At 46.9% G+C, this 14750-nt stretch overlaps 1 protein-coding gene across 1 annotated transcript in view; it reads left to right on the forward strand.

The window, feature by feature from the left end:
• LOC124621913 (probable cytochrome P450 6a13) overlaps positions 1 to 14750 on the forward strand; it is a 99378-nt gene that overhangs the window by 22542 nt on the left and 62086 nt on the right. Inside the window, exon 2 of the mRNA XM_047147418.1 lies at positions 5987 to 6311. Within this exon, the coding sequence (XP_047003374.1) occupies positions 5987 to 6311 (325 nt within the window). The remainder of the gene's footprint in view (positions 1 to 5986; positions 6312 to 14750) is intronic.

The following is a 14750-nucleotide window of genomic DNA, read 5'->3' on the forward strand; positions in this document are numbered from 1 at the left end:
GTAAAGGATGCGGAGATGTTGGAGGAACAAGAGGAGGTGGGGGAAGGGGATCAGTTCATACAGGAGCCGTGTGGGGGAAGGAAGGCGGATACGGAAGGCAAGGCGGAGCGCATGGCGTTCAAGGATTTGGAGAGCCTTGTAAAAGCGGGTGGGGGCGGAGATCCAGGCGACGCTGGCATAACAGAGGATAAGACGGATGAGGGATTTGTAGGTGTGGAGGATGGTAGAAGGATGCAATCCCCATGTCCGGCCGGACAGGAGTTTCAGCAGGCGGAGGCGGGAATGGGCTTTCTGCTGGATGGTCAGGAGATGAGGGGTCCAGGTGAGGTGTCGGGCAAGGGTGAGGCCAAGGTATTTCAGGGTGGGGGTGAGTTGGATAGGACGACCATAAAGGGTTAGGTAGAAATCTTGGAGGCGAAAGGAGCGAGTGGTACGGCCTATGATGATTGCCTGGGTTTTGGAGGGGTTCAGACGGAGGAGCCACTGGTTACACCAAGTGGTGAACTGGTTAAGGTGGGTTTGGAGGGTACGTTGAGACCGTTGAAGGGTAGGATAGAGAGCCAGGAAGGCGGTGTCATCAGCATATTGGAGAAGGTGAACTGGTGGGGGTGGCTTGGGCATATCAGCTGTATACAAGAGATAAAGGAGAGGGGAGAGGACAGAACCCTGGGGGACGCCAGCCGTGGGATAAAAGATACGGGAGTTGGTGTTGTGGAGGGTGACATAGGAAGGACGGTGCGAGAGGAAGGAAGCGACCAGACGGACAAAATTGAAAGGCAGGGCGTAGGTTTGGAGTTTAAAGAGGAGACCGGGATGCCATACACGGTCATAGGCATTTTGGAGGTCAAGGGAAACAAAAATGGCGGAGCGACGGGAGTTGAGCTGGAGGGACAGAAGGTGAACAAGGTTGAGGAGTTGGTCGTCAGCAGAGAAGGAGGGTCGGAAGCCACACTGGGTAAGGGGGAGGAGGTGGTGTTGAGCAAGGTGTCGATGGATACGGTGGGAGAGGATGGATTCAAGGACCTTACTGAAGACGGAGGTGAGGCAGATGGGACGATAGGAAGAGGCGGCAGAAGGGGGTTTGTTGGGTTTGAGGAAGAGGAGGACGCGGGAGGTCTTCCACAGGTCAGGGTAGAAGCCAGTAGAGAGGATGACATTATAGAGATGGGCGAGGACAGTTAGGAGGGAATAGGGGCTTTCTCGAAGGTGACGGTAGGTGACACAGTCGTGACCAGGGGCCGTGTTGCGTTTGGACTGGAGGAGAAGCTTAATGTCTTGTGCTGTGATGGGAGTGTTGATGTCGGAGGGGGGCAACTGCCCCAAGTACTGGAGACTAGGAGCAAGTGGAGCGACTGAGGTATCAGCACGTTCCATGACGGTGGGGAAAAGAGAATAATCAAAGTGGGGATCATCGGGGATGGAGAAGACCTCGGAAAGGTGGGAAGCGAAGTGGTTCGCCTTACTGAGGTTGTCTGGAAGGGGGCGATCGTCATGGAGAAGGGGGTAGTGGGGAGCGGAAAGGGAACCAGTAAGACGATGGAAGGCAGACCAGTACTTGGAGGAGTTGATAGGGAGGGTGGCATTGAGTCGTGTGCAGGTCTGGCGCCAGTCCCGGCATTTCGTTGCTGTAATAAGGTTCCGTACGTGTCGCTGTATTTGCCGGTGGCGTTGGAGTGTATCCCTGTCACGAGTGCGGAGGAAGGAGCGATAGAGGCGGCGGGATTCACGGAGGAGGAGGACAGCCCGCGGAGGGAGAGTGGGACGGTGTGGTTGGATGGTTTTAGTAGGAACATGGGCCTCCACGGCGTCAGTAATTACCGTCTGAAGGAAGGACGAGGCGCGGATGATGTCGTCAGGATGGCGATAGGTAAGAGGGTGGCTTTCGACCTGGGTGGAGATGGAGTCCCGGTAGGCATCCCAGTTGGCACGGCGATAGTCATGGACGACCTTGGGAGGGGGTGCAGGTTGCGGAGCTGGAGGGGGGCGGTTTGCAGACGTTATGGTGAGAAGGACAGGGAGGTGATCGCTACCTGTGGGGTCAAGGACGGCGACTGTGATACGCCCAAGGAGGTTGGCGGAGGCAATGACAACATCGGGGGTGGTGTTACTTTCGGGTCGGGTGTGCTGGGGAATGGGAACAAGGTCACCCTGGATTGTGGAGAGGAACTGATGCCACCGCCGAAGGGCAGCATGAGTGTGGCTATGGACGTTGAGGTCGGCGGCAAACACATAGGTGGAGAAGGTGTGGTCAATGTATGAGATGAAGTCAGAAGGAAGAGGAGCAGTGGAGCGGACATAGATGGTGGCACAGGTAATGGTGAGGGAGGGGAAGAAGACGCTAAGGATAAGGTGTTCAGTGGGGTCATTGAGGAGAGGTTGTGGTCGGACGGGGATATGCTTAAGGTGGCCAATCGCGACTCCACCCTGCGCACGAGGACCAGGAGCATCAGTGCGGTGGAGGATATAGGGGGAGGAGCGGATAGAATGGTGGGGCTGGAGAAAGGTTTCGTTCAAGAGGAAGGTGTCGACCTGGTGGTGGGAGAGGGTGTGCATGAGGAGGTATTTGTTGGAGCGGAAGGAGCGAATGTTCTGGAAGAGGATGCGAGACTCGTGCCGCGCCATGACGGGAAGGAGGGGGGAAGAGAGGGAAGGGAAGAGACTTAAACTAGGGTGTTGAGGCGGGTGAAGGTGAAGTGGGCTTGGTTGTGGGAGTAAGTGGCGAAGGTGTTCAGGTGGAAAACAGAGCGAGCAGCAAGGGATATTTGTTGGAAGGTGTTCCGGGTGCTGGAAAGGGTGAATGTTTTGGAGTACAACGGTAATGAACCGGATGATGTCCTCGGCCGTGGGGGGTGGACGGAGGGAATTGTTAGGATGGACAGGAGGATCGACGGGACGAACTGGGACTGTAAGTTCAGGGGTGGCTGGAGGGGGTTTAGCTTTACACTTGTGGGAGTATGTGGGATGGGGGCCATTGCAGGTATTACAGGAAGGAGGGGCAGCGAGGTTGGGGCAGTTCTTGAGAAAGTGGGAGGCCTTGCAATGGGGACAGGTGGGGGGGTTTTTGCAGTCGGGAGTCAGGTGGTCATTGTACATCAGGCACCGTTGGCAACGGTAGGATTGGGGAGGGGATTTGGAGGATTCAACAGGGTGGCGACGGTGGTATATCAGGGCACCCTGGGTGAGGAGATGGTCTATGGACGGGGCGGACTCTGAGAATACCCGCATGAGGTAGGTGGGACCAGAGGCATTGTGGATACGGCGAGCAGAGCGGATTTCCAAGTCCGGGTGGGAGTTCACTTCTACCAACACTTCATCCTCTGTGATCACCGGGCTGAGCTTGGTGATCACAGCGGTGTAGGTGGGGGGGCGACGGGGAGGCTGGGGCTGACGAGGAGTGGAAGCGGAAAGGAAGGGTGTCAGAGAGGCGTGGGGGCCAAACATAACTCGTGGGAGTTTTCGCAGGAGGTCTGTGTGAAATGATGGGGACGGGGACTTGATAAGGACTGAGTCCCTGCGGGGAATGAGTTGGGAGATGGGAGCACCAGGTAAGTACTTTCGTATTTCCTTGGTGAGGGTACGAGCGTCGAGGAACTTAGGATCGGGAGTGGACAGGACAAAGGTGTGGAGGGTGGGGGCCAAGGTAGGGGTGGCAGGAGGAGGGGTGGTGTCCATGGTGACGGCAGGGGGAGGGGGAGGTGGCGTTGATTTTTTATGGGAAGTGGCGGGAGCAGAGTCGGTAAGGACGCGCTTTTGGGGTTTTTTGGAGACTGGAGGCTGGGAGGAGGGGAGAGGGACGGGGAGGAGAGGGAGGTGGCGGGTGGCAGATCCCTGTGGCGTAGTGGAGGCACCGGGAGAAGCAGCTGGTTCAGTGGTGGCGATGGTGGCTCGGCGCAACGTGATGCGTGCGGGAGATGCAGAAGACGAAGCGACGGGGTCGGTGAGAGAGGGGAAGCCAACCACCTGAGGGGCGGCAGCAGCGGCGGCAACAGAGGCGTACGTGAGGGCGGGGGTAGTAGTGGGAGCTGTTGAGGGTGTGGAGGCAGGAGGAAGGGTGTAGAGGTGTGGGTATACAGCAGGGGAGGAGATAGGGGGGTGGGTAAGTGGAGGAAGGGAAGGGGAGGTGGAAGGAGGGAGGCCAGAGGCGGCACTCCAGGAAGTGACTGTGGGAGAGGGGGAGGGGGAGGTGTAGATGACGGTGGAGGTGGGAGTACTCATTGCAGACGAACGGCGACGGACAGACGGACGTGCAGCAGGCGGCGTCGGCGTGGGGCAGCGGCGAACAGCAGGCGGCGTCGGCGTCGGCGTCGGCGGCGAACAGACGGACGAACAGCAGGCGGCGGCGGCGGCGGCGGCGGTTACGACGACGGCGATGGACAGCCAGCAGGCGGACGGACGGACGGACGGACGGACGGACGAACGAACGAACAGCGACAGCAGCGGGCAGACAGACAGACAGACACACACACACAATCTTCGAAGACGGAGATTCCACCCTGAGAGTAGCCCAGGCTTTGCAATCTGACGCTTTCGAAGGAGGGGATCCAACCCTCTAGATGCGCGTACGCGCTGAGCTCCGCTATTTAAAGCCTTCTGAGGTGACATTGCGCATGCGCTGCTCAGCGTGCGCGTTCATAACGGCTCCGTGCGCTGCGCCTCGCGCCCTCCACGGTGAAAGCCTGGCGTATGGGTGTCAGGTCGATTTCCATCTTTATGCAGATAACTGCGTCGACTACGAAGTTTCTCTATAACAGGACTCCAAGCAGAGTTCAGCTGATAACCGCTATCTCGATTGACGAGAGTCTCGTTGTCAGACAATCTTACTTCCACAGGTTCATTGATAATCGGGCTCTAGAAGTTTGATGTATGGGCCAAAATTTTTGTGTCGTTGCAATTCATGGAACGGTCTGTGGAAATACTATGTTCGGCAATTGCGGACTTGGTGGGTTGGAGAAGGCGAGTATGCCGTTGGTGTTACACAATGCGTTCCTGCACAGTTAGTGTTGTTTGCCCTATATATGATTTGCCGCATTCACACGGAATTTTGTAAACACCTGGTTTACGCAGGCCCAGGTCGTCTTTAACGGATCCCATCAGTGATTAAATTTTGGAAGGAGGGTGAAAGATGACTCTCACTTGATACTTTGTCAATATTCTGCCTATCTGTGAAGAAATATTCCCAATAAATGGTAGATAAACAGTCGACCTGAGGGCCTCTTCCTCTTCCTTTTTCCGTCGTTTGTAGGTCTTCATCACTCTGTTCACTTGCGTAGGTGAAAAGCCATTCTTCAAAAATACTTTTTGCAGGTGTTCCAGTTCCGCTTGAAGACTGTCGGCGTCAGAGATAGTATGGGCACGGTGGATCAAGGTTTTGAGAACGCTCATTGTTTGTGCTGGATGGTGGCAACTAGTAGCTTGTAGATACAGGTCTGTGTGAGTGGGCTTTCTGTACACCGAGTGACAAAGTGTGCCGTCACTCTTACGTCACACCAAGACGTCTAAAAATGGCAGACAACGATCTTTCTCTATCTCCATGGTAGACTTAATGTTTTCATGTATGGAGTTCATGTGACGTAAAAATTCTTGGAGACGGTCCAGACCATGTATACGCTTTTGTTGGTACTACCGGACTGCATTGCGTATCCTCCCTACTTCAGCCATTTTCAGTTAATTTGATAACAAATGGTAAAACCCGTTAGCTGTTTTCAGCATCTCACTTCCTCTGCTTTACTTTTTCAACACACTGTCCACTTCGATCGCCCGTCCATCTAATTTTTCGTGTCCATTGTCTTCTCTGACGGAGTTCAATGTCGTTTCATCCCTTCACTTTGTACTTCAATTACATATTCGAATTTCCAAATTTTTTTCCTTGACTTCTTGTACTTCTTTACTCTGATGACTTTTGATGCATGCCGATTTCATGATGTTGCCACTTTAACTGTAAGAGTACAAAAAAAAAAAAAAAAGAGCAATGGCTTACATCCCGCAGGTTCAGTCCTGAGAGCGTGGAGGTGGACCCGCTGGGACAGCACCTGTTCGGCATGGGCGCCGCCCTCTGGAGGGAGATGCGGCCCCGGATGTCGGCTGCCTTCTCCGTCACCTCCTGCCGGCGCGACTTCTTCCTGGTGCGGCTCTGCTGCGACCGCCTCCAGCTCTTCGTGCAGGAGGCCCTGCAGGGCCGCACCAGCCGCGACTTCGACCTCAAGGACCTGCTCGCGTCCTTCACCACCGACGTCATCGGCATGAGCGCCTTCGGCATCGAGTGCGGAGCTATCGACGACCCTCACTCGCAGTTCCGGCGTATTAGTGGTATGGTAAGTCGGCACGACGGCTGTCGCTCGCCTCGGATGTAGCCCGCTGAAATCGTGACTGCGAAAGAAATTTCCGTCACCAGTGAGGGATCAATAAGAGGAAAACAGTTGGTACTATAAGGTCCCTGATCAACAGACATGTTATTGTTCATTGTTGTGGTCTTCAATCCTGAGACTGGTTTCATGCAGCTGTACCCTATCCTGTGCAAGTTTATTCATCTCCCAGTACCTACTGCAACCTACATCCTTCTGAATCTGTTTAGTGTATTCATCTCTTGGTCTCCCTCTACGATTTTTACCCTCCACACTGCCCTCCAATGCTAAATTTGTGATCCCTTCATGCCTCACAACATGTCCTACCAACCGATCCTTTCTTCTAGTCAAGTTGTGCCACAAACTCCTCTTCTCCCCAATTCTATTCAATACCTCCTCATTAGTTATGTGATCTACCCATATAATCTTCAGCATTCTTCTGTAGCATCACATTTCGAAAGCTTCTTTTCTATTCCTGTCCAAACTATTTATCGTCCACGTTTCACTTCCATACGTAGCTACACTCCATACATATACTTTCAGAAACGACTTCCTGACACTTAAATCTATACTCGATGTTAACAAATTTCTCTTCTTCAGAAACGCTTTCCTTGCCATTGCCAGTCTACAGTTTATATCCTCTCTACTTCGACCATTATCAGTTATTTTGCTCCCCAAATAGCAAAACTTCTTTACTACTTTAAGTGTCTCATTTCCTAATATTATTCCCTCAGCATCACCCGACTTAATTCGACTACATTCCATTATCCTCGTTTTGCTTTCGTTGATGTTCATCTTATATCATCCTTTCAAGACACTGTCCATTCCTTTCAACTGCTCTTCCAAGTCCTTTGCTGTCACTGACAGAATTACAATGTCATCGGCGAACCTCAAAGTTTTTACTTCTTCTCCATGGATTTTAATACCTACTCCGAATTTTTCTTTGGTTTCCTTTACTGCTTGTTCAATACACAGATTGAATAACATTGGGGAGAGGCTACAACCCTGTATCACTCCCTTCCCAACCACTGCTTGCATTTCATGCCCCTCGATTCTTATAACTGCCATCTGGTTTCTGTACAAATTGTAAATAGCCTTTCGCTCCCTGTATTTTACCCCTGCCACCTTTAGAATTTGAAAGAGAGTATTCCAGTCAACATTGTCAAAAGCTTTCTCTAAGTCTACAAATGCTAGAAACGTAGGTTTGCCTTTCCTTAATCTTTCTTCTAAGGTAAGTCGTAACGTCAGTATTGCCGCACGTGTTCCAACAGACATTTCTATCAAAAACGTAGCTTCTCCACATAGTGTGATGAACTGAGATCCTGTGACACTTTTTATGGTGAACCGTTCGTTGCATAGGGGCATTCAGGCAGGCGAACCACCCAGAAAAATACGCCGGTCGCCGGCTGCAGGTTTGACTCTCTTCCTCCTTCCGTGGTTGTACTACACGAGCTTCACATCACACAATAACAACACCGTCACCCAAATTCAACATATCCATTCGAGATACCGCTCTCACACACTGCACGGAATATGTCCACTGTGTGGAGAGGAAGGAAACCCATTCCAATTAAGCAGGTGAGTGACCGTCAGAATTTCCAGTGAACAGTAACAACAAGCGATACTCTCTGTCTGTACAGAAGCTGTCAGAGGGCACATAGGGCTTGAATCATGTAACAGGAACGGATGGTTAGTTACATGTTACATAAATCAAATTCAAGATAAATGGTATGATGTGCGACGTGTCAGCAGAAGCTACATAGACCACTGAAATATGACTAAAAAATAGTACATGTGCTGTGACCAGGCAGATTTTTTCTTTAAAAATGACTAATTATCTCTTCCAAAACATTCCGCTATGCCATACAAGGAACTGTTACAGAGAAATCTCTTTAAATTTAGAAACACTTGTTCCTCCAGTCAGACATTTTATTTCCTTGGGTAGACTCTGAAAGAGTGTTACAGCTGCATACTTTCCTGCTTTCTTTGCCGTAGTTAGACTCATTAAAGACAATGCATATCACATTTTCTTTTAGTTTTGTACTTGCCAATATCTCCATTACTCTCAGACTTACATGAATTGTTGATAATAAATTTTATTAGCCAATAATAAATAAGTAACAATGTTAATATATACAGGGTTATTACAAATGATTGAAGCGATTTCACAGCTCTACAATAACTTTATTATTTGAGATATTTTCACAATGCTTTGCACACACATACAAAAACTCAAAAAGTTTTTGTAGGCATTCACAAATGTTCGATATGTGTCCCTTTAGCGATTCGGCAGACATCAAGCCGATGATCAAGTTCCTCCCACACTCGGCGCAGCATGTCCCCATCAATGAGTTCGAAAGCTTCGCTGATCCGAGCTCGCAGTTCTGGCACGTTTCTTGGTAGAGAAGGTTTAAACACTGAATCTTTCACATAACCCCACAGAAAGAAATCGCATGGGGTTAAGTCGGGAGAGCGTGGAGGCCATGACATGAATTGCTGATCATGATCTCCACCACGACCGATCCATCGGTTTTCCAATCTCCTGTTTAAGAAATGCCGAACATCATGATGGAAGTGCGGTGGAGCACCATCCTGTTGAAAGATGAAGTCGGTGCTGTCGGTCTCCAGTTGTGGCATGAGCCAATTTTCCAGCATGTGCAGATAGACGTGCCCTGTAACGTTTTTTTCGCAGAAGAAAAAGGGGCCGTAAACTTTAAATCGTGTGATTGCACAAAACACGTTAACTTTTGGTGAATTGCGAATTTGCTGCACGAATGCGTGAGGATTCTCTACCGCCCAGATTCGCATATTGTATCTGTTCACTTCACCATTAAGAAAAAATGTTGCTTCATCACTGAAAACAAGTTTGGCACTGAACGCATCCTCTTCCATGAGCTGTTGCAACCGCAAATTCAAAGCGTTTGACTTTGTCATCGGGTGTCAGGGCTTGTAGCAATTGTAAACGGTAAGGCCTCTGCTTTAGCCTTTTCCGTAAGATTTTCCAAACCATCGGCTGTGGTACGTTTAGCTCCCTGCTTGCTTTATTCGTCGACTTCCGCGGGCTACGCGTGAAACTTGCCCGCACGCGTTGAACCGTTTCTTCGCTCACTACAGGCCGACCGTTGATTTCCCTTTACAGAGGCATCCAGAAGCTTTAAACTGCGCATACCATCGCCGAATGGAGTTAGCAGTTGGTCGATTTTTGTTGAACTTCGTCCTGAAGTGTCGTTGCACTGTTATGACTGACTGATATGAGTGCATTTCAAGCACAGCATACGCTTTCTCGGCTCCTGTCGCCATTTTGTCTCACTGCGCTCTCGAGCACTCTGGCGGCAGAAACCTGAAGTGCGGCTTCAGCCGAACAAGACTTTATGAGTTTTTCTACGTATCTGTAGTGTGTCGTGACCATATGTCAATGAATGGAGCTACAGTGAATTTATGAAATCGCTTCAATCATTTGTAATAGCCCTGTAGTGATAATTCTGGTACCGCGCGCCGCGGAATTTGAATCCCCGCCAGACGTCATGGACATCGAAGACCACCTAGAGGTCTCAGCACCATCGCGCCGTAAGCTGTGGTGGCGCGCGCCTCCTGGCCCGTATTTAGTGTGAGGGCGACACAGTGGAACACGTGGTTGCAGCGGCCAATAGCGGCGTCCCCGATCGAGTACTTAAGCGCCTGCTTGTCGCTCAGCCTTTACCCTCTTGGCAGGTCCCCGGACTCGAACACGCTACGTGGACATTCGCGCGCCGGAGATCGTCGCCATCAGTGTCTCGTGTGTGCCGTCGTGTTTAGTGTTCAGTGTTCACCGTCACACTCCATCGTTCACCTGTGCCATCGCCATCTTCAGTGTTTGTGCGTCGTGTCAACAGTTTGCAGTGTGGATTATCGTCGAGTGTGAACGGCTCCGTGTTTGTCTTTATGTGTCTACTGTTTTACCACCCACCGTTATGTCACTTATTTGTATTCTTTCTGTTGTTTATTTCTCTATTCTATGGCTGAAGAGCGGCGTAACATGCTGCTGAAAGCCTGCCTGTTTGTACGGGTTTGAAAATAACAATAAAGAAAAAAAAAAAAAGCTCAGCCTCCCAGTCTAACCTTGCGTACGTCTCAGGACATATCGCCTCGCATTAGACAGCGTATTTACTTCCTGTTTTCTTTACGAGTGGACGTGGTAGTCTTGTTTGGTTCGTGACTGTGTTGTCTGTTCTTGTTTTGTGTCGTGTGGTCCTCCGTTGGTCGTGTCCGTCCTCTCCCGTTGTGTTGTTGTTCGCCGGCCGCTCCGTGGGTCCCACCGCGTTTCCGTCACTACTACCCCGCGACCGTTTCGGTCGCCGTTACAACAATAATATAGTAACAATATTAATAATAACAATAACAATAATAATAATAATTCCGTGTGGCTAAGCGGCGTGGTTCTAGTCTTTCAATCAGGCTCCTCTTCGGTGACTTGTGTGCCCCTGATCTAGGCTAGTTATCCAAATGTGGAAAAGAAACCTACCGTTCAACGCGGAGTCCAAACCACGTATCGTTTCTGAGACTCCTCACATCGTTGAGAGGTAAAGCCCGGTTAAAAGGCAACGTGACCTGTTTGTTTGAAACCATTCAGATACTTTCAGAAAACATCGTTTACTTATTTATCTTTTGGTGAGTCTTTGCTTACCTTCACAGCAATCTTTGTATTATCTGCAAACAGGACGAATCTGTCTCCTTGTTGAAATAAATTGACAGGTCATTAACATAAAGCAATAACAGTAGTGGGTCAACGATCGAACCCTGTGGGACATCCATTCCATTATCTCCCCATGCAGAAGATTTGGCGTTCCTATTTGTATTACTTGAACAGCCCGAGGTAATTTTCCGCATTCTGTTTCTTAAAAGAAGAACTGAACGAGACATTTGCTGAACTATGTATTTCATAAATACTTAACTTCTCTAATACTATATTATGATTGACACAAATCAGTTACCTTCGGTAAATCACAGAAGATCCCAGCTGGTGTCATATTGTCTTTTAAAAATTTATTATGTGCTCATCCCGAGTTAATGATGAGTTATGGAAGTGACTACGAACATTTTAAATTACAGACTCAAAAATATTATTATTTTACTGGAGACGTTATCAAACTGATAGTAACTCTTACTTTTTACAGCTACGATGGTCTTTCTTACTTCACATGGGGATGAATGTTTATTTTTTATTTCACTAAATGTGCTCTGTACTGCATCTTCAGCATACTGTTTTGCTTTCTCTTGCGAACGTTTAGTGGCACCTGTCTAACCTTCTTTTTTAAAAAATAAGTATTAAACATGTCTGCAGCACATGAACTGCCTTTTACAATGTTCCCATTCTATTTAAGAAATAATGTCATCTTTTCTGGCTGTCTATATATTAACAATATGCCATACTTATTTGGTTTTATTATCTGTTATGTCAATTTCAGACAAGGTTTTCATTCTCTGGGTTTTTCACAATATCTTTTAATATGCCACTGTACTGTTTTAATAAGATAGTTGTTGTGAATGCTTTGTATAAGTGTTTTACTGTTGTGAGGGTTTCCAGCAATAATCCAAGATTTCTATAATGACTTGCCATCATTATAATTAATTATCTTTTTAGCAAAACTACTTTCAAAAATGGATAAAAACTGAGAACTATATTGAATTTAGAGCTCAGTTTACAGTTCACCACAGTTCACAATTTTTAAACTTTCTTTAAATTCTTCAGTAATTTTGTCATCAATCACATTTACTATTCTCTTAGATTTTTCTGAACTGCATGTGAAGCTAAGTTATACAATTTAACTAACTGTGATTCATGCATAACAATATGTTTACCACTTCATCCACATGTTTCTCCATACCTTCTGCTTATTGAATGAATACATTATATAATAAGATATCTGCAGCAACTTGGGTGGGAAAATTTGTGACTGACTTATAAGTGGTTAAGAGTGCCACGTTACATGCCAGATTCCTTCAAGAAATTTACATTAAAATCACCAAAAAATAGTAATCCATTCCTTCCATCTGACAGACAAAACAATAATTCATCAAAATTTTTGATGAAATATTTCCAGTTACCCAGTCTTCCGTCTACTATCTATTGTTACTGCAATAATCGCAATTATTAAATTTCGGAAAAGCGACTGAAATTGATTTATACAAAATTTGCATACTCGAACATTTTCGTATTTATATCTAATTTTTTAAATGTGATACCTCGTCCTTGGTCCATATTGGATCTACATGTATATGCAGCCAACAAATCACCATTTACATTAAAATTTTCTTTTCCTGTGGCTACATAGCGTTCAGAATGAAAAATGGCATTAGTTTCTTTCTAGGTACTAACTTCTCGCAAACTACCTAATCACTTACTTAGTTCTGCACATGAACACTTACACTTCTTCTTCTTTCGAATAGGCCAGCTAAGGACCACGATATTCAACTTTTCAGCCTGGATGGGGACTTGATGTTTGCCCAGTAATCTCTCATTCTCTGGTTATGTTTCTCCTTTCTCTCCTTTGTCCAAAGGGCACCGGTCTGTTTACGGGGCGATCTGTTCTGATACCTCTTATCTTTTAGTATCCATCTGGGAAATGCTCGATTTCTAATGTCAATTTCAGTTATGTTCAGTTCCTGAATGTCTTTTTTGATTAATGTCTACCATGGTGTCACGGACTTCCTGCTTTTTCAGTAGTTGAGAAGTCGGTTGGTCAGTCTTGTTTGGTCCATCCTTGTGATATGTCCGTAGAAAGCGAGACGTCGCTTCCTGGATACATCTGTGATTTTCTGAGTATGACTGTGTAGCTCCTGGTTTGAGTGTCTTCTGTACTCACCATCTGTTTTGATCGGTCCCAGAAGTTCTCTCAGTATCTTCATCTCCTGAATCTCTAGTTTATCTGTCAAGCCTTTCCTGTTCAGATTCAAGCATTCATAGGTACATAGGGATTCAGGGCGGATAACTGTTTGGTAGTGTTTTAGTTTGGAATTGCGAGATATGCAACTTGGTTAATCGATATGCTAATTGTAACTTGTTAATCAGAGTTGTTAGTGCTGTTTCTTCTGATAGATTACGTTCCAGCCATTCCCCTCGATACTTGAATCTGTCAACTTTCTCAATTTGACCTTGTTCCAGCTATAGTTCACTGTGAGCATCACTGATGTTGGTGAGATCTTTTATCTTTTCTAGTGACTATTGAAGTACAACCTTCGCAACCTGGAGTTTGAACATATTGAGCTGCTTTACTGCTACTTCCACTGAGCTATTTGTAAGTGCCAGATCATCTGCGAAAGCTAAACAGTCTGCTACTAGTCCCTTGCGTTAGTTGGTTCAAATGGCTCTGAGCACTATGGGAGTTAACATCTGTGGTCAACAGTCCCCTAGAACTTAAAACTACTTAAACCTAACTAACCTAAGGATATCACACACATCCATGCCCGAGGCAGGATTCGAACCTGCGACCGTAGCGGTCACGCGGCTCCAGACTGAAGCACCTAGAACCGCACGGTCCTTGCGTTAGTGTCCCAGGTACATAACGCTCGGTACATATATATATATATATATATATATATATATATATATATATATATATATATATATAACAACAAAAGCCATTTAGGTTAGCTTCTAACCTCTAATTTACGTGATTATAAACGACTGTAAATCTCGCAGCGAAATTAGATCGTTAGTACAACTAAAAAAAATTTGAGGCGGTGTAATCTTATTCAGTCAGCTGAAGTTCGTTGAACTAAATTTAGAAATGATATCCTTAGAAACCCTTTACTGTACAGACACCAAACTAACTGCAAACATTAGATTGTTGAGAATATGAAACGTTGATTGGGAATAGCAGAAGAAATTCGCCTGAAGAAGGAAAATACGTCACCACTGAATAAAGTATTCTGTGACTATATATGCCTGGAAAATAGCTCATACAGAAGTAAAACATTGACAATAAACACTACAGACAAGAAGAGAATAGAACAATTTGAAAAGTGGTGCAACAGAAGAATGCTGTAGATTATGTGAGTAACTCAGATAGTAATGAAAAGGTTCTGAATCGAAGTATCCCACAAGAAGGAATAAGTAGGTAGGACAAATCCTGAAGCTTTATTTATTACTTTTGTCAAGAAGTCTGTTAAGAGACCTGCCACCAGTATCAGCGCTAAATAGAAATACAGCTATCTCGGTTACCAATATAATTTTTAATCACATCTCGTTATTACGCATTTTGGGATATCCCCATCATGAGATGTGTGGTATAAACATGTCATATAAGACAAGGAGTTAGATTTAAAGATACATACTTCAACAATGCATTGAAGCTGACAGATATACCTGTCAGAAACCATAAATAGTTCTACATTCAGGAAAACCTTCAGTAACAAATCTAACACAAGCAA

Source organism: Schistocerca americana, chromosome 7, assembly GCF_021461395.2.
Source record: "Schistocerca americana isolate TAMUIC-IGC-003095 chromosome 7, iqSchAmer2.1, whole genome shotgun sequence".
Classification (NCBI taxonomy): Eukaryota; Metazoa; Arthropoda; class Insecta; order Orthoptera; family Acrididae; genus Schistocerca; species Schistocerca americana.